The 21,030-nt window shown below is 40.9% G+C and overlaps 1 protein-coding gene across 1 annotated transcript in view; it reads right to left on the bottom strand.

The window, feature by feature from the left end:
* The window catches only part of LOC117515510 (A disintegrin and metalloproteinase with thrombospondin motifs 20), a 387,004-nt gene that overhangs the window by 152,036 nt on the left and 213,938 nt on the right, over positions 1 to 21,030 (bottom strand). Inside the window, exons 12-16 of the mRNA XM_034176092.1 lie at positions 18,897 to 19,042; positions 18,415 to 18,596; positions 13,186 to 13,322; positions 12,809 to 12,926; positions 6,280 to 6,375 (exon numbers count right to left, since the gene is read on the bottom strand). Of these exons, the coding sequence (XP_034031983.1) occupies positions 6,280 to 6,375; positions 12,809 to 12,926; positions 13,186 to 13,322; positions 18,415 to 18,596; positions 18,897 to 19,042 (679 nt within the window). The remainder of the gene's footprint in view (positions 1 to 6,279; positions 6,376 to 12,808; positions 12,927 to 13,185; positions 13,323 to 18,414; positions 18,597 to 18,896; positions 19,043 to 21,030) is intronic.

Genomic DNA, 21,030 nt, shown 5'->3' with positions numbered 1-21,030 from the left:
TTCTTGATCTTGTCAAACTCTAACTAGATGAATTCTGAATCTTTTGAAGAGATCTTATATTATGAGTTACGTATGTCAGAGACTAGTCCATTGCAGTAATCAATTCAAGATGATATAATGGTATGATTCCAAGTCTTCATATAACATCAGATATACACAGAATCATTCTAATTGTAGCAATATTCCACAAGTAAAAAAGGGCCTATCTAGTCAGTTCTCTAATATGAAAATTAGGGCTGCAGCTATCGATTATTTTAGTAATCGAGTATTCTATTGATTATTCTGGCGATTTTCAGCGCATGACACTGGCAAACTTCATATCATTGAAGGAATGATGAATGGAAAAAACATACAGAGACATTCTTGATAAAAATCTGCTGCCATCTATCAGGATAACAGAGATGAAATGAGGGTGGACATTTTAGCAAGGCACTGATCCTAACATACAGTCAAGGAAAACTCTCAACTGGTTTCAGAGAATGAAAATAAAGCTGCTACACAATTGATGAAACAATGTGCATGGATTTTTAAAGTTTTTCAACAGAGTTGTTTCAATTTCTATTGAGTTAATGGCACAAGACTTCTCTAATTAAGTTGAAATAACTTTTAAAAATCTATGCAAATTGTTATATCACTTTTTCCTCATTGAGACAGCAGCTCATTCTTGTGTGGAATGGCCCAGCCAGTCACCTGACTTGAATCCAATAGAAAATTTATAGAAGGAACTAAAGATCAGAGTTCACAGAAGAGGTCCACGGAACCTTCAAGATTTGAAGACTGCTTGTGTGTAAGAATGGGCCAAAATCACATCTGAGCAATGCATGTGACTAATTTCTCCATACAGGAGGCATCTTGAAGCCGTCATTACCAACAAAGGCTTTTGTACGAAGTATTAAATACATTTCTGTAAGCGTGTTCAATACTTTTTCTCCTGCGTCATTCCATTTTATTACACATAACTTTAAATCAAATTTCTGTGCATATTTGTTTTGGTTTCTTTGCATGTGTGGATTACTTGTGTTGTTATTAACGTCTGATGAAAATTTCATGTCAATAGCACCTTCTGAAATATATTTACTGAGAAAAATGGTGATGTGTTCAATATTTATTTTGCCAATTGTTTTATCGTTGTATTATACGAGGTCTATTAGATAAAAAAAACCACACTTTTATTTTTTTTTAACTATATGGATTTGAATGACGTGCGATTACACCAATCACGCTTGAACCCTCGTGCGCATGCGTGAGTTTTTTCACGCGTGTCGGTGACGTCATTTCCCTGTGGGCAGGCCTTGAGTGAGATGTGGTCCAGCCCTCTCGGCTGAATTCCTTTGTTTCACACGCTGCTCGAGACGGCGCGCGTTGCTTTATCAACATTTTTTCTGGACCTGTGAGGAATATCCGAGTGGACACTATTCGAGAAATTTAGCTGGTTTTCTGTGAAAAGTTTAATGGCTGATGAGAGATTATGGGGTGTTTCTGTCGGTGTAAGGTCTTCCCACGGAGCGGGACGTCGCGCAGCGCTTCCAGGCGCCGTCGTCGGCCTGTTTCGACATGAAAACATCCTAATTTAAGGCTTAATTCACCCAGGACGTCGTGAGAGAACAGAGAAGATTCAGAAGAGGCCGGCATGAGGACTTTATGCGGACATTCCACTGTTTAAGGACATTTTGTAATGAAAGACGTGCGCGCAAATTCTGTGTGCGCCGCGACAGGAAAAACACCTCCGTGTTGAAAATTTGTAAAATTCAGGCGGCTTTTGATGGCTTTCAACAAGTGAGTAACTGAGAAATTGTTTAACAGCTTGGGCATGTTCCAACTTGCCCGTTAAGGTTTCCAACGGAGGTGTTTTTCCTGTCGTGACCCCCCGCGGTCGGGTCCGGCCCGACATGCCCGCACGTTCTTTCATTACAAAATGTCTGTTAACAATGGAATGTCCGAATAAACTCCTCATGCCAACTTCTTCTGAAAGTTCTCTGTTCTCTGACGACTTACTGGATGAACAGAGCCTGAAATGTGGAAGTTTTCAACTTGAAACGGCGAGACGCTGCTGCCTCGAAGCGCAGATCGCCGTCAGGCGCCGTGGGCCATCCTTAAAGCAACACTACCAGACCAAAATCTCTCATCAGCCGTTAAAATTTTTACCGAAAACCAGCTGAATTTATCGAATGGTATCCACTCAGTTGTGCCTTACACTTTTGAAAAAAATTTTGATCAAACAACGCAGCAGTCTCTGAGCCATTCCTAAACAATGAAAAAATCGACAAGAGGGTGGGCCACTCCTCACTCAAAGACTGCCCACAGGCGAATGCCGTAACCGACAGGCGTGAAAAAACACTCGCATGCCCACGAGGGTTCAAGCATGTCTGATGTAATCACACGTGATTCAAATCCATATGGTTTTTGAAAAAAATAATAAGGTCGGATACTTTTCTAACAGACCTCGTATTGTTGTATTGTAGAACAATTGCTTGCCAGACACATAAGATCCATGTGTGCAGTTTACCAGAAATACTATAAACAGTTTTCAATTCTGATTAATAAAATAATGTGATTTACTGTACCAAATGCAGCAGCACACAGCCTGCATTCAAAGCCAACAACAAATCGTTTACCACTTACCAAGCTCAGTTTCTGGAGAACACTAAGCTCTAACAGCTGATTGTAAAGTTCAAACTGCTAGTTTTCTAACAGATATGATATAAGTTGATGTGTTTCCTGAAACACACCCGAGTGACTGCCACAAAAGATGTGGGTGCAGAGATGGTGGATTTTAGTGGCATCCACCAGGCAATAATATTAAAGAAGATGAACAAAAGAAGGTGATTGTAAAGTAGAACTAGATTACCACTAAACTTCACTTTTCTCTGACTGAAGGACTGTCTCCTCACAAAGGCTCAATGGATTCTTCCTCTTAAAATTTTAAGACATTAAACAAACAAACCAACTCTCTTGTTGATAGGCGATCGTTGAAAATAAGTAGCACATAAACCTCTCAGGAAAACTCAGCTGGGCTGCTGACAGCAGTCTGGCAAAATGTGAGGAGCGAAGAACACAAATCAGATATAACTTAAAAGGTTTGATTATAATAATGAAAGAAAGAAAACAAACAGGAAACCAAAAGAGAGACTGACTGACAAAAGCTTATCTTGTGTCTTGTTGAGGCAATTGGTCCATGTGAGTTAAATCTCACTGACAAACTGAATTCGAACCTTCTGGCTTCTGCACGAAGAGGCTAATCCTCGTCTCAGCAAGAGCATTATCATAACTAACTGCAGAAATTGACTCCAGCAGCATGACATAATCAAAAGGCATCACAACTATATAACACGTACAGATGTTACTTGCTGACATTGTTAACTGCAATATTCAGCAAAATTGTGAGTTGATCTTCTCACAGTAGAGCAGCAAAGGAGCTCTGCCAGATATGTACAGTCATGCTCAGGATTACTGACACCCCTGAATTTTAAGTGCAGAACTTAAAATACTAGGTACAATAATTTCCAGACAATAAGTAACAGGGTTTATTTTTTTACTTGTTTTGTTATCCTGTGATTGTATTTCAAAGCAACTTATGTATGAAACATACTGCATGTCATCTATGGCCACAAGATGGGACCATCTACACTGTGGCAAGCTGCTCTTGTATACTGATCTGAAAGTGTTACTCTGATTCACACTCCTGTGCAGAAGGTAGCAGCAATGCTCCACAAAAACTCAATGCCAACTACTGTATAATAATAATAATAATAATAATAATAATAATAATAATAATAATAATAATAATAATAATAATAAGAAGAAGAAGAAGAAGAAGAAGAAGAAGAAGAAGAAGAAGAAGAAAAAGAACAACAACACCTGAATAAGGACATACAGGCTGCTAGAAAATGCGTGATATTAATAAATCATGCTCTCAAACTGAAAGCCCACACTCTTGAACAAAGCGGAATAAGTAAACCTTTATTCTACTTGGCACTCTCCATGTTTGGACTTTGTGGCACAGCCTGAAGAGCAATGAGGAGGTTGGCTAGGCTATACCAACATAATGATAATGGTAATATTTTAAAAGTGTATAGGCGTTTTAAAATATTAAGTTACATTTAGGGATGTGAACATGCACCCATTTAGCTCTGAATAGACTGTTCAGAGCTAAACAGAAAGCAGCCCAGCTAACATTGTGTTAGCATTACAAGTAAAAATGTGCTGCATTTTTAAAACATTTAATTACACTGAGTGAGGTAAACTTAGCTCTGAAGAGATTGATCAGTGATGACAATAAGCAGTTCATGCTTCAGTAGTTTGTGCCTCCTTCAGTGGCATTAATTAGCCCATAAGCTTCTTCTCACTTAATGCTGTTTGCTTACTTTCGAAATAATGTGCAGAATAAAATTTGTTTCTTGTTGCATGAAGCAACAGCACCAGGTTTCAAAAATAAATGTGAATTGTAGGTTGGTGTCACTTATATGCAGTTGTGTTCCAAAGTTTACATCCCCTGGCAGAATTTCTGATTTTTTTTTTTTTGGCCATTTTCCAGAGAATATGAACGATAACACAAAAACGTTTTTCACTCATGGTTAGCGGTTGTGTGAAGCCATTCATTGTCAACAACTGTGTTTCCTCTTTTTAAATCATAATGACAACAGAAACTACCCAAATGTTCTTGGAGTGTTAAGTGGTAGTTGTGGACGAGGCTCTTTATTAACTCTGATGGTAATGCTGCCCATTATTCTGGGCAAAAAGCCTCTATTCCTGTAAATTACTGGGCTGCCTTGCATGAACTGCACATTCGAGATCTCCCCAGAGTGGTTCAATGATATTGAGGTCAGGAGAATGAGATGGCCACTCCAGAACCTTTACTGTATTCTGCTGTAACCAATGACAGGTCAACTTGGACTTGTGTTTTGGATCATTGTCATGTTGGAACGTCCAAGTATGTTCCATGCGCAGCTTCCCAGCTGACGAGTGCAAATTTTCCTATAGCATTTTCTGGTAACGTCCTGCATTCATCCTGCCATCAGTCTTGAGCAAGTTTCATGTGCCTTTGTAGCTCACACATCCCCAAACTTTAGCAATCTGCCTCTGTGCTTCACAGTAACAATGGTGTACCTTTCATCAAGTTTTTGTGTTATCATTCATATTCTCTGAAAAAATGGCCAAAAAAAATTTAAAAAATCTGCCAATGTATGTAAACTTTTGAGCACAACTGTACGTGTGCTTCCTCTTCATGGTGAGTAGTCTGGAACATATAGCAGTATCTCTCTGACTCCAGTTACCTTGAGCCTCACTCCAATAACTGATCCCTGGCTGACTTTGCAAAGCCTTTCTGGAAGCTACTGAAGTGTGTGCCATATTGGTTCAAATAGGGTTCAAAATCAAATTCCTTGAAGCCTATTTGCCAAAGTAAAGACCCAATAAACAGACATGACCTTGGCCCCAGTGACTGACCTTTGCCAATTTGACCTTGCTAGGCAGTTCTGGAATTTACTGCTTACTCCATATGTGTGTCAAATTTGGTGTAAGTTGGAAGAGAGCCATTTTTATGTTGTTGATCAGTAACTCTGGATAATTTATTAAAAATGCAGACTGCTTTTTATTTATATTTATTTGTGAGCATATCTTAAATTCTGTACTTAAAATTAAAGGTTGCCGATAATCTTGAGCACAACTATACGTGATAGCTTGATGTGAACCTGTCTTCAACTTGAGTTCAATTAGTCTCTCTGGAAATGGGTGAAAATGCCCCCCAGCACCCAAATTTTTCTTCTTCTATTCTATAGGCAGAAAAACTGGTGGGTCAATCTAATTCTCCACCCCTGTATCCACTTACATGTAGCCTGGACTCCACATGACTCTAATTAGAACCTATTTATACCTCATTTATCTTTCTCAGGAGCTGACACTCCATTTGCTTTTCCAACAAACCATATTTGCAGTCACCAGATGGACAAATTCCCCTCCATAATTCCTTCATACAAGTCCAGTTGCTACAAACAACATTGCCTTTCATTGATGGTTGGTTTGACAACAATTTATGTCATGTCTGCTTTCCTCCTTCACAAAAAAACCCCCAAAACTAAACTAAACAAAATAAAATTCTCCCTAATTGTGATGTCCTTGTGACTGTCTGGTAGTGTGAGAAGATATAGCATTGGCAACTGGGGGGAAATAACTTGAAATATTTACACCTTTTTAGCCTGGGATCCTGCTTCCTAGCTGTTAGTTGAAATGTTTTGCTTGAATCCACATCCTTGCTTGCACTGACACATACAGTACACTCACCGAGGTAGTTGTCATCCTCCGGCTTTCCAGAGTAGCTGACCTGTTTAACGTCAATGTTGGTGGCTCCTGCTGGGATCCGTACCACTATGTTATAACCTGAAACAGAAAACAGCAAAAAGATGAGCAAGAGGAGAAAGACCGTACAATGTTTTCTAAGGATGGTCAAATAAAGAATCAACATTTCAGGAGAGTGCATATTTCCATTTCCTGTTAGGGATGACACCTTACCACCATGCTAGTTTCCACCCTCATGTGGTTTTGAAGTGGCATAAGAGCCACCAACATATGTATGCAGACATGGGCAGAACATAGTAACTTCACACATAAAGGAATAAGGGTTCAGTGGAATCAAAACCACAACCTTCTTGTGCAAACACAGAGAGTAATGGTGCAAAAGTAGCAGCAGTGAACAGTCCCACATTGACATAATTATTTCACTATGCTGCAGTCAAACCAGTCACGGAAGTTCACTCCTACCCCATGTGGATGTAAATGTCCCACTTGGAAACATATATCAATAAGGTGTAGCCCTCTCAAATTTCCTGCAAAAGACGCTGGTTTAGTCTCTGACGTTCGACCGTGAAATAATATTTAATTATTCCCTGGACCTACCTTTGACCTGTAACAACTACAACAAGCTTGTGGCTTTGTGATAAACTAAAACAGAAAAGCAGTGAATGAGAGAAAGAGAAAATATAAGTGGCAGATTACAAGTGAAAGCCAAAATGTGACAACAAAATTGGAATGGTGAGCTTTAACAACAAATTGGATATCAAGGTCAGTAATGAACAACAAATACACTTGTGTATTTGCTACTTTAGAGTATCAGAATTAACATGCTACTCAAATACTGCTTCCAGTAAAATGATGTTTGGTTCTTTTTTAAGGACTAGTTGAGCAGAACTGGTAACTCAATTGAATAAGGAGTTGGGCTCCCAATGTATAGACTTGGGCTTGATCCCTGGTCATGATACTGGTCTGTGTCTTTGGACAAGACATTTTATGTCTCAGTCCACCCAGTTGTAAATGGGCACTGGACTTGACTGGGGAAGTAACCTGCAATACACTGGTGTCCCGTAACGTGAAGGCAATAAGAGTTTGCGTTACTTATACGGGGGTACACGTCAACACTTTTGGGCTTATAGGAGTGTAACATTTCATATGAACTGGAAATCAGGTTTAAAGTAAAAGATGTGACTACATCAACACACTGAACCATTTAATCAATCCAAATGTATGATGGACCAATCGACTGCTCATTTTAAACTTATGAACTGCTATTTCCACATCTTTAAACAGATGTAAAACTTCAAAGGCCAGTGTGATTCTTGTGATTCTGGTCGCCATTAAATCTAACATCAAACATTTGACAGAGATTAAGATTTCAAAATAAGGATTGAAACTTGGATCAAATTTGACTGTTTAGGTCTGTATAATAGCAACTGAGTACAGCAGTTGTGCAACAAGTCACATGGTGATACAGCACGGTGAAATCTGTGCAGGTGAGGAGCCTGAGGAGACTAGTAATGCTAGCACCGGCAAGGACATACATTATGATGACAGTGACACTGAATACTTTTCCCAGCCACAACTGTGCCACAACCTGGAGACGTCTAAGGCAGTCATGGTGTCTCCTGCCCATTTTGAATAACAGAGAGGTGGGAGTTCTGAAATAATATACCCATCTTCCCTTTTTTTTTCCTGCCATACAGTAACAATAATACTTGAGAATCTGTGTAATTTTATAAAATACGAGGTCTGTTAGAAAAGTATCCGACCTTTTTATTTTTTCAAAAACCTGATGGATTTGAATCACGTGTGCTTGCATGAGCTAACCTTGAACCTTTGTGCGCATGCATGATTTTTTTCACGCCTGTCGGTTGCGTCATTTGCTTGTAAGCAGCCTTTGTGTGAGGATGGGTGGAGTCTCTTGTCGTTTTTTTCTTTGCAAGGAAATGGCAGAACGACTGGAGCAGCACAACTGCATCAAATTTTGCCAGAAACTGGGCAACAGCCAGGTGGAAACCATTCGGATTATTCAGACGGCTTTCGGTGACGATGCTATGAGCGTCACACAGATTAAGGAGCGGTACAACCGGTTTAAAGACGTCCGCACAACGGTGGAGAGCGAGCCACGCTCCGGGCAGCCATCGACATGCTGAAATGACCAGATCATTTCCAAAGTGAACGCTGTGGTGATGCGGGACCGTCGTGTGACTATCCGAGAAATTGCGGAAGAGGTGGACATCAGCACTTTTTCGGCACATAACACTGTGACAGAAGATTTGGCCATGAAAAGAGTGGCGGTGAAATTCATTGGCACGAAGCTGATGGCGCAGCAAAAACGCCACCGTGTTGAAGTCTCACAGGACATGTTGTGACATGCTCAGCTCGTCCACAATTTCTTGGATAGTCACACGACTGAAAAGCCACTGAAAGCCGTCTGAATCTTCCGAATGGAGGAAGCCCGTCTTTAAACTGGTTGTACCGCTCCTTAATTTGTGTGATGACCATAGGATCGTCACCGAAAGCCGTCTGAATAATCCCAATGGTTTCCACCTGGCTGTCGCCCAGTTTCTGGCAAAATTTGATGCAGTCATTCTCCAGTCGTTCCGCCATTTCCTTGCAAAGAAAAAATGACGAGAGACTCCACGCATCCTCACACAAAGGCTGCTTACAAGCAAATGACGCAACCGACAGGGGTGAAAAAAAATCACGCATGCGCACGAAGGTTCAAGGCTGGCTCATGCAAGCACACGTGATTCAAATCCATCAGGTTTTTGAAAAAAATAAAAGGTCTGATACTTTTCTAACAGACCTCGTATGTACTACTTGAAGGTAAGCAATGCCCACTTTTGGCTTATTCTAATTTATCATGGCAAATGAATGTTGACATTAAACAAAGAATTCAATGCCAAATCAAATCACACTAAATAATTTCAAAATAAAAAATATCATCCCTGAATTGTATTATACCCCAGGTATCGAGATACATACTGGTTCATCTAAAAAAAGGAGAGATGACACCAAAGCAAGTAAGATTTGACACAGATTTGGACAGCATCTGTTCAGTGCAACTATAATTTGGCACTTTCAACCACTCAGTAAAGCACATACAAATAGTCTGAAAAATGCTTTAAACTTGATGCATATAGTCCCCAATCATACAAATATTTCATGAACAAACTCCAAAAACATTCCGAAATTCAATCTCAGAATATTTTCATTGCTGCTGCCTCCTCTATATCACATTTTAAAAAAGAAAGAAGAAACACCTTGAACCACTCAGGGGTAGCACTTGTATAGTTGTGCATGTCCCTTGTATCCATTTTTTACAATTATTAAAAACACACACACATATACACATTCAGAAACTTCACAAGCTCAATGATCTACAATTGCATAAATTTATATTTCTTTTGAACCTGAACTTTACTTTTCTTTTGCAGTATTCACATTTACAGTATAAAACTGTCATTGTACTGTAATATCACTTAAATGGTTCATCTTTCACTGCCCGGTCTTTCCCCATTGTTAAACATAATACAACATCTGGTTTGTATCAGATACTGAGGCAACTGGAAAAACTTGATAATTTTTAACTTTTGATGGCAATGGCTGTTGCGGTGAACTCACAGCCATTTGTCCCCCTTATTGAGAACAATGGAACATTTGGTTTACAATCTGCCACACACAGTCAACAAGTGAATGCATCACTAAAGAGTTGCAATGGTCATTTTGAGGTTTTAACCCAAAATATAGAAGTATCATACATATTTTTCTAAAGCTTAAGACTGACAATGATATGTTTAACACAGTTTCCTGCCTTCCCTGGGTGCCATTGCTATGCTATGCTAACAACAGCCGGCTTCTTCTTCTGGGCTTCTTTTATTCTGGACTTCTGCTACTGTATGTGGTGCAGCCCCCAGTGGTGAACAAAAGGCAAGCAGTGGGAGTGTCAATGTGTTGCAGCACAGTGGTAAAAACCTAAAGGTAAGCAATGCCGCTGTAGTAATTTATCATAGAAAATATATTAAACAAAGAACTGTGTCAGATTGATTCATATAACATAGAACTGAATCATGTCAAAATGAATTGTTCCATAATAAAATAAGTATTCTTCCTGAACTGTATCATAGCCGATATATCCCAATCGGTCTTGTATCACTTTATAAGGGACAGATGCAAAACCTTAGTTCAAAATCAATATTGCATCATATAAATTAATTTTTTGTCTGGAGTGAAAAAAAACATCTAAAATGGTGTCCAGGTTGAAAACTGTCAAGATTCCCTTTCAACATAACATGTACGATACTTACATATTTTTACCTTGAAATTAGATGTGAAAATAAGTTTCATAGTCCTTGACAACAAAATTCAATATTCCTCAGAAGCGCAGCACATAAACATATCATATCCACTGTGCAGTTGCTACTTTTTACTTTTTAAATATTATGTCAAATTTAAGTTTATGTTTAAGTATAATGTTCCCAAAGAGAAACGACAGGATAAGCCTGTGGAAACACAGGAGCACATGAAGTTATAAACCACAAACACGGTCGCTGCATGAAGAACACAATATCCACACACCACCACCATCACAGAAACTCCCCAAACTAAGCATCTGACCACAGATCCAATCCTCCGTCACCACAGAGTGACCAAGGAATGAAAAGTAAACACACCACACAGAGAAAATTGTACTGGATTTTTGGGAATGCCGGGGTTTACCTCAAACAGGCGTCTCCTGACCACAAGGAAAAAAAGAGAATACAGATGTATTAGCTGAACATAGAAGAAAATGAAGAAGCACCAAAAGCTTACCCAAAGGCAAGATTGCCAAAGGATGCTGGTTCCCAGCAGGAAGAGGCAATCATTTTAATGATGTTTTCTTCTTTTTGAAAAAGAAACCACTGAACCACTTTGTTTGATTGAGCCAAATCTTTCCTTTTGGCATTTAGTTTGCTCTGCTTTCAAATAAATGAACATTAAAAGTCACAAGATGTCCAAAACTAGTAAAACAAGAGCTCTCCGTCAGCACAATGTCCCCCGCTGGCAAATGCTGCTTTGTTGCAAGTGCTTGCTACATTCTGATTTCAAGGTATGCGGTAGTTGTTTTCAGAATGCAGACACCAACTCATGAAAGTGGCAGTGTCTCGTTTGTTAATCAAGGGCCATAACTACAATATGTGTAAGACATTCCTATGGCAATTCAAACCATTCAAACTGCATTCAAGGGGCTGTAGGAATTGTTCAAGCACGTCGAATCCTGACCAAATGTCTCGACCATTCTCCCCGACACACTCGAGGTTGAATGAGCATGAATGCCATACGAATTCAGTTGGTGGTGGTGATGCTAGCAAAGTTGTTTTTGTTTAAATATTCCTTAAATCTGGCACAACTGGTGTTGCCTTTCTTCACCGTTTCTTGGAGAACCCTCTGTGAGGAACAAGTCACCACATCTGCCTGGTTCATGATTGCAGCTCAGCTGGATGGTTTGTTGGACAAACTAATCCTGTCTGCACCCTAAAGCTAGTAATAATCTTCTTCCCCTGTCAAGCGCCTCTGCTCAATACCACAAATGGGTTAAGAGCAGTCTTTAATATCTATAATATGATGCAATTTTTTGTGTGTGTGTGTGTGTGTGTGAGTGTGTGTGTGTAGCACAGTTCCTGCAAGAATCTCAGATGTCTGTAATAATCCAATCACACATGCACTCCAGTGATGCAATGGTCAGGGGACCCTGGTTGACATGTAATCGGTTCGTGGGTTGGATGTCATTCGACACCCAACAGTGTGACATGCCAGGTGTTCAAAAGAGCAGACCACAGTGCAGAGAGTGAATGCACATAGGGAGCCTGGGTCATATCTGAACACACACACACACACACACACACACATAAATAAATACATACATACATACTCGTACATATATTCAAAGACACTGGGTCCAAAGGGAGATGATGTAAGAGATGAAGCCCCACCCTTCATTCTATTTCTTCAGGTCAGATCACATTTTCACGGTTGGGGTTCGTGCCTGGTCTAAATCAGTGTTCTTCGATCTTAAAAGAAGTGCAGATACAGTGACGTTAAATGAGTAAACAAGATGAAAGCCACACCCAGGGCCGTAACACATATGATATTTCACTGCAGAGACTTAAAAAGAATTGGATGCAATCAGCAGCTGGCCCTCAATGAGGTGCAGGACATTTCAAAGAGCTGATGTCAAGTTTGTGTTTGCTATCAAAGCATGTGAGAGAGGGTTAGGCCATTTTTTATGATTAGAGAAAATATGTCTTCTGCATTTCCCAATTTTGGCTGAGGGTTGTACTGTTTCTGAAAATCACATTTTTATATTTAAACTAGACATGACATCAGTCCCTAAGATGAGAACACAGCATGTTAATGTTTTGTGCAATCCAAATATATCGCCTGTCAGCTGAAGCTGGTGATGGTGACCATGTTGAATAGTAACACTGACATTTGCACACACCCATTACAAGCATGCAACCTGAAGAGGGTGCCTTACCATACTGAGCATCGTTGAAAGTCCCGGCCAAGGTTTTACATGATGAGTTGTCCCCGCCACACACTCCACACTTGTCATTCCTGGCCTTTGAGTTGAGTACATGGTCGCAGCCTGCTTGCTAAAGAAGCACAGATGAGGAGAAGATGATAAATGACAAATACAGGTGATTCTGACTGTGACCAACAACTATTTCAAGGAAAATTCTAACACCTTCCATAGCAGAATTCACAAATCACTATCCATCTAAAAGATGGAGAGGGTTGACACAACTGCCCAGCATGCTCGGCGTGGCAGTTGAAGGTTGTGTGCTTAGTGTCTGTACACATGTGAACTGAAGAGTTACTAAGAAACAAGGAATGGAGGCAACAGAAAGATACCCTGCAGAGGCCTTGAACGCAGATGTCATAAGTATCTGTTCCACACGGCGTGCCATCGATGACACGGTCCTTCAGCTGATAGTACGCTGTTGCCCCGGCGACCCGGCAGAAAAGCTTACACCGATCCTTCATGAGTACTGGAGGAGAAAAATAAAATGTGGAAAAATCAGCTTATACCTCAGTGACTTGAAAGAAGCTATCAGAAACTAAAACAAAGAACAATAAGATGCCCAGACATGAGTTTGGATGCTGCTGAAATAAAACAAAAAAGCTATTGACTTTTTTTTTTTTTTTTTGTGGGTAAAGTTCTGTGTGGCTCTCAGAAGACGAGACCTGTTTTGAATCCATTGTTTGGGGGGAAAAAAATCACTGTGTTTGACAGCACACTGGCTCCAAGGCTTGGCCTGTTTGCTTGTACAGCATCAATTAACTGAACAAATCACTTGCAGTAACACTTAGACATGGTGGTCTTTGCCAGATGGTAATCTCATGTAGCCGGGTGAGCGATTCCAACCAGAAATGAGATACACCTACAAAAGGGAACTATGCGAAAAGGTTCATATGGAAGCACTGTATGCGTGAGGTTAATATTGTTTACTGTCATCTCAGGTTTTAATAGTAAGCAACTCTTCTCATGGGTTAAAATGTATTTAACCCTTAAAAACCTAGAAATGTAAAACAGCACAAAAAACAAACAAACAAACAAACAGGACAAAGCACTGATGTGGTCTCAACACCATGTCCATAGCCCTCTGAGGGTAAAAAGAAAAAAATAAAATAAAACAAAACAAAAACCCACACTGGTTTTCCAGGTTTGGAATTATTTTGTCACCCTGGCACATTTACTAATCATGACCATCTTAAAGAACACACTAACCACTAACCACTAACCACAATTAGTGCTGTGCCTCAAACCTCATTAATTTAATGACGTTTTAGTAGAACTGCTCAAGAACTAATGATCTGATACGTGGTGAAAAGATCAACTCAAGCCTGACAATGAATACACACCAAATTCATTTCAGGTTGATCTATCGGAAGGTTGTACAACACCTAAATGACCCTGTGAGAGAGAAAAGATAAGTCATTTTGATCACTGAGAGTGGTCACATCCGCCCATCATTTTTTTTCTTTTGCATCATATATGTTGTGATATTGAATGCATCAGCTACAATTCTCCCTCCCACATACAAGGTCTGTCCATAAAGTATAGGTCCTTTTTATTTTTTCAAAAACTATATGGATTTCATTCATATGTTTTTACGTCAGACATGCTTGAACCCTTCTGCGCATGCGTGAGTTTTTCCACGCCTGTCGGTGACGTCATTCGCCTGTGAGCACTCCTTGTGGGAGGAGTCGTCCAGCCCGTCGTCAGAATTCCTTTGTCTGAGAAGTTGCTGAGAGACTGGCGCTTTGTTTGATCAAAATTTTTTCTAAACCTGTGAGACACATCGAAGTGGACACGGTTCAAAAAATTAAGCTGGTTTTCAGTGAAAATTTTAACGGCTGATGAGAGATTTTGAGGTGACACTGTCGCTTTAAGGACTTCCCACAGTGCGAGACGTCGCACAGCGCTCTCAGGCGGCGTCATCAGCCTGTTTCTGTTGTGTGGGCCGCTGAAGAGGAGGTACTGCTGGCCCACCACCACAAGATGGCGCCCTGCTTGAAGTGCGGGCTTCAAGCAGGAGAGGGCGTTGGCTTTGCTGGAGGTGACAGCTGTCAACAATCAACACAAGCTGTCACCCATCATCACCACTACAAAGACCGGACTGCAACTCCACCTCCTCGCCGAGAAATCAACTACCATTCAGGTAATTTCTCTGCTGCCTGACACTGTGTGTGTTTAACCTGACCTTCTATTTGCAGCTGTTTTCCTGGAGTGTTTCCTTATCTGGAGGATTGGCGTTTGGTGTGACAGCGACGGCTTCGCCTCACACCCCAACTCAGATAAGTGGTTGACCAGGAGCTGCACGAGTGTGTGTGATTGGAGGTGGAGGTTTTCCCTCCTTTACTTAAGACAGACTGTGGATTACTGAGTGTGCGAACTCACACTCATCTGGACTGTCTTTGTTCTCTGCCAGCAGTACCGGGTCTGACTGCTGAAGACAGCGGCCACCTGGGGCGCAGGGCTTGGCGGCTCCGGTGTTCTTCAGCTCCGTTGGTGGTGGAAGCTGTGTGGGGATCCAGCTCTTCTCTCTCCAGGCGTCTTCTATCGTTGAGCCTGCCCACACGTCACCTGGTGTATGATTGACAGTCACCATATTGTTATTGTCTGTACGTTGTTGTGCGATTCACAACATTAAATTGTTACTTTTGGCTTATCCATTGTCCGTTCATTAACGCCCCCTGTTGTGGGTCCGTGTCACGTCACTTTCACAACAGTTTCAAGCTGAAAACCTCCACATTTCAGGCTCTATTGATCCAGGACATCGTGAGAGAACAGAGAAGTTTCAGAAGAAGTCGGTTTCAGCATTTTATCCGGATATTCCACTGTTAAAGGAGATTTTTTTAATGAAAGACGTGCGGACGGCCGCGACGCTCCGCCACAGGAAAAACACCTCTGTTGGAAGCCTTAAGGACAAGCTGGAACATGTCCAGCTGTTAAACAATTTCTCATATACTCACTCCACTGAAAGCCATCAAAAGCCGCCTGGATTTTATAAATGGTTATCAACACGGAGGTGTTTTTCCTGTGCCGCCGCTCTGCGCCGGCTGCGTCCCGACGCGCGGACCCGTCCGCACGTCTTTCATTAAAAAAATCTCCTTTAACAGTGGAATATCCGGATAAAATGCTGAAACCGACTTCTTCTGAAACTTCTCTGTTCTCTCACGACGTCCTGGATCAATAGAGCCTGAAATGTGGAGGTTTTCAGCTTGAAACAGGCTGATGACGCCACCTGAGAGCGCAGCGCGACGTCTCGCACCGTGGGAAGTCCTTAAAGCGACAGTGTCACCTCAAAATCTCTCATCAGCCGTTAAAATTTTCACTGAAAACCAGCTTAATTTTTCGAACCATGTCCACTTCGATGTGCCTCACAGGTTTAGAAAAAATTTTGATCAAACAAAGCGCCAGTCTCTCAGCAACTTCTCAGACAAAGGAATTCCGACGAGGGGCTGGACGACTCCTCCCACAAGGAGTGCTCACAGGCGAATGACGTCACCGACAGGCGTGGAAAAACTCACGCATGCGCACGAGGGTTCATGCATGTCTGATGTAAAAACATATGAATGAAATCCATATAGTTTTTGAAAAAAATAAAAAGGACCTATACTTTATGGACAGCCCTCGTATAGTCACATCCAGGCCTCCATAGGGGGCGCATTATTATTTGCTTTATTTTGAAGACGTTTACAGTCAGCCGTTCTTCCAGTTGCACTTTAACTCGCACAACCACTGTTAAAAATACACCCAATAAGTGTAAACCAGACTGGACAAACTACGTAACAAATAATAAACACATATGAACCGAGCAACACAAACGCATGCCGCTGATTTTACTTCTCCTTCAGCGGCACACAACAGTCAGGGAGAATATATTGTCCCGCTGACACTGCTTCCTGCTTCACAGGACTTCGCAACTTTCAATATTTCAAAGTTCCGTTTAACATCCAATTCTTGAGATCGCCGCCCACATCCACCGGTGAAGTGGCCAATCCGAAGGCGAGAATTCATGCTTCCGTTACTGGCCGCTCGGTGACAACACGCTCGGACTGTATGCTGCTCTATTGAAATCAGCCGATTTTTATTATCTCTAGCTTGCTTCTAATAGCCAGGTGATAGCTATCCTTGCCTCGAATGGTGAGATTTATACACTAAGATGACCTGAAATTAACCATTGTACATTAAATTGTCTTTATTGACAAGTCTGACCCCTTTGAAAAGTGACCAAATTACATTTATTTGTAATCAGCTCAGCAATGTTTTCATCAAAAAACCCCGCCCCTTGAGGTTAAATGCCCGGATGACCGACCTTGAGAATATCCATTGTCAAGTTTTTGTGTTTTAATTCTTTCATTTGTCCAGTCACAGTCACCAAAAAATGTCCCTAAATGCTACCAATGCTAACTGCTTCAAAGTCTCGTGTCCACACCACTGCTGTCTCATTCAGATCACTAACCTGATGTTGCTTCCTTGCCATGCCTTCACGGTCACATTCTTGCAAAATCAGATAAAATTGCAGTGGTGGGCACAGTTCCGCTAATCTGCTAACCACTAATTGGAGAAGCTAACATTTTCATTAGCGGATTAGCTTTTCAGCTAACTTTGAAAACTACCAGCGGACCAATTAGTTTCTGCTCTATGCTGTTGTTGCAACAAAGAGCCAAGAGTTACACTGTGGACAAAAACGGTATGTACACAGCTCAAAAGTCAGTATTTCATTTGTTTTGTGTTTATGAATGCAATACAGGTCAGCTGTAGCTCCGTTTAATGGTTTATAAATATATAATTTGGAGATAAACTGTGACTTCTAATTCTGAAATTTACTCCTTTTGATAAAGATAATGACAGTGTTTGTTTTTTTTTAAATTTATTTATTTACTTTTTGTGCATTTGTTTTGTGTTTGTGATCCTGAATTTACCCAGCAGCCCCAGTGGCGCTTAAACTTGAAAGTGGCTTATCAGTAGTCGACAGTGTAATCCAATGTGGCCGCGATGGAGTCATTACTAAAAGTTACCTGTTAGCGGTAACTTCCGCTAAATTTTTTAGCAGTTTAACAGTTTAGCACTATAAAAATTAACTTCTCAGTTAGGTGCTTTATGGTTATCAAAGCGAACCTTTTGGTTAGCTGTGCCCATCACTGTAAACTTGCATACCTTTCTTGTAAACACATGTAAAAATAAAAAGTGGACGTCAAGCACTGTAAAGAGTGTGACTAGAAATTTGTCTGTCTGAAAAAAAGAGACATATGTTGATACCGCAATGCATTCTGGGTTTTCTATATGCAGTCAGGAGAATTGTAGTAAGTGCACCGTTGTGTCATGATCCTATTGCATCTTGTATCCCAACAGGAATTTAACACTGAATTATTGGTTTGCAAAAGTAAACAGAAAAGAAAAATCTCAAAAGCAACACATGTCTAACTGTGTGTATTTCAACTAAATGCACAACATATTTCATGTAAGTTTTTGGTTTGGTGTACATAGTATCCTATCTATCGCAGTTTGAACACATCAAGACAGTTAGCGGATTCACATTTTGTGCTTTAGGATCACAGTGGTGTACTCACTGCCGCTGTATTTGGGGACCCAGCGGACGGTGGGAGGTAGACCGTTGATGTTGAAGTGCTTGCCGTCGAATTGAGAGCACTGCTCTTCGCGAAAATCTTTTCGTCCTCGCGGACATGGCTCAGTGTTGCAAGAGCGGAATTTCATCCTGCGACCCACACAGAACTTACCGCCATTTCTGGGCCTAGCAAAAGACAAGACAGAACACGAAAGCTCTGGACTTAATTTCATATTGAAAGTGTTTATTCATGTTTGTGGTGAACGTTTTATGAGTCCAAATGCTTTCATTTAATTTTTAGTTTGGAAAAAAGATTCATACAATGAATTTGGCATGCACAGTTGTTGCTCAGCAAGATTTTCAAACCTTTACTCAAGACAGAATTCTTTAAATTCCTTCTCAGTGCTGCTAATTGTTTACAGTCTCATTTGTAATCACAGTGTGTAACAACGCTGATAATTATTGTGCTTTTGAGTTGCTTCTTACTCAGGCTTATTGCAGTCTCTGCTGGTGCTCCGGGTTCCTCCACCACAGGACCTGGAGCACACACTGTATGGACCCCAAGGCCCCCACTCACCATGGATGGGCTGTGCGTCCAACTCCTTTGTGACACACATACCGTGTCTGCAATACTGCATATAAATATACAAAACACATCATGTTAGTTGACTGCAACACAAGTGTTGACAAGCGCAGGTAAAAGAAGCCATGAGTTGAAATTTTGTGACTATGCTACAAATTTCAGGGCTAATTATGGTAAGTACTTTATTTTGGCTTGGGGTCACCACAGCATATCCGATATGGATCTGCATAGAAATTTGGTACACATTTTATGCAGGTTCCCTATGACCTTTAATTGGAGTAAGCGCGAATAGAAAATTGATGGATGGATTTTATGCAGGTTGCCCTTCCTGACACAACTCAAGATGTACACAGTGAATGGAGCACGGGCGGTCTTGGAACCGGGAACGGTCTATTTTTGAAACAGGTGCACACAAACTGCTTGGACCACCACGCTACCCTACAGGTTTAATTAATTGTTGATTAATTGTGCACTCTTCACCTCTAGGTAGATCCATAGATATATGAGACACTGACAAAGGTTCTATTTTAGCTGTATATGACAGTATATTACAAGTAAAAGTCTGCTGTAATTATACTTGAATTGGGTAAAAGGTGCAGAAACTACAACACATTCTGTGTTTCAGCCCATTTTAAAGAGCCTAAGTAATTGCACAATTGTCTTAATGAGCTATTTTCTGGGAGGCAGAGCCTTCAGCTTTCAGGCTCCTCTCCTGTGGAACCAGCTCCCAATTCAGATCAGGGAGACAGACACCCTCTCTACTTTTAAGATTAAGCTTAAAACTTTCCTTTTTGAAAAAGCTTATAGCTAGGGCTGGATCAGGTGACCCTGAACCATCCCTTAGTTATGCTGCTATAGACTTAGACTGCTGGGGGGTTCCCATGATGCACCCAGTGTATCTTTTTATTCACCTCTTTTTGCTCTGTATGCACCACTCTGCTTTTAATCATTGGTGATTGATCTCTGCTCTCTTCCACAGCATGTATTTTTCCTGATTCTCTCCCCTCAGCCCCAACCAGTCCCAGCAGAAGACTGCCCCTCCCTGAGCCTGGTTCTGCTGGAGGTTTCTTCCTGTTAAAAGGGAGCTTTCCTTCCCACTGTCGCCAAGTGCTTGCTCATAGGGGGTCATTTTGACCATTGGGGTTTGTCTGTAATTATTGTATGGCTTTTGCTTTACAATATAAAGCACCTTGGGGTGACTATTTGTTGTGATTTGGTGCTATATAAATAAAATTGATTTGATTTGATTTTGATTTGTACCATAGTGTTATACCTTCGTTATTTGAAATTACAATTCAGCACAGAAATGATTTAGTGTCACAGCTCTCTTGGAGTTCAGTTAACTGATCATTAAATAACAGTTAAACAGGATGATAACTCTGCCTTGAGCAGGCCATCCTCAAACACCGTATCATGGGAGAGGCCAACAGTAAGAGTTAACAAGATGGGGCACTGACTGTCACAATTCTGCTTCGTCCATGCCACTTACTGTTTTATTTTGAAATGATCTTCCCTTGTGTGTTTCTATAGCTTTCTTCCTGTGTTTCCTCTCAGCTGTTTCTTATTACCATGATTATTCCTCAGTGCATTTTGGGCTCGTGTCCATGCAGCATTATTTTCTGGCGTGAAAGCGCTGATGAAGACCTGCAAATGCTTTGCCCTAACAGTCTCAGCAGAGGAAAAAGTGCAGCTTGCAAGATTTATTTCTGTGACAACAGACATACAATGACTAGCTTATGATGTGTGGTGATGAAAAAGTACTCACCCTCAGCAATGCGTCTGTCCAATCTGCTACCATAGATGAGATTTTTGTCTTTATTGTGATACATTTTGAGTGACAAATAATTAAAAATAAACCTCTCCTACCATTTGTCTGAAAAGGTGCTGCAGTGATGTCACAGTGTCTTTCTGAACAATTAAGAGATTTTCAACTTAAAAGCACTTGGATAAGTACCGTACCCAACAAATGTGGTCAGCTCTGAAAAACAAAGATGCTGGGTGTGGAGTGTTTTTCTGGAAGCGGCTGTACGCAGCTGC

The sequence above is a fragment of the Thalassophryne amazonica genome, chromosome 8 (assembly GCF_902500255.1).
Source record: "Thalassophryne amazonica chromosome 8, fThaAma1.1, whole genome shotgun sequence".
Taxonomy (NCBI): domain Eukaryota; kingdom Metazoa; phylum Chordata; class Actinopteri; order Batrachoidiformes; family Batrachoididae; genus Thalassophryne; species Thalassophryne amazonica.
The sequence above is the reverse complement of the archived record's forward strand: the minus strand, read 5'-3'. Positions and strand labels throughout refer to the sequence as shown.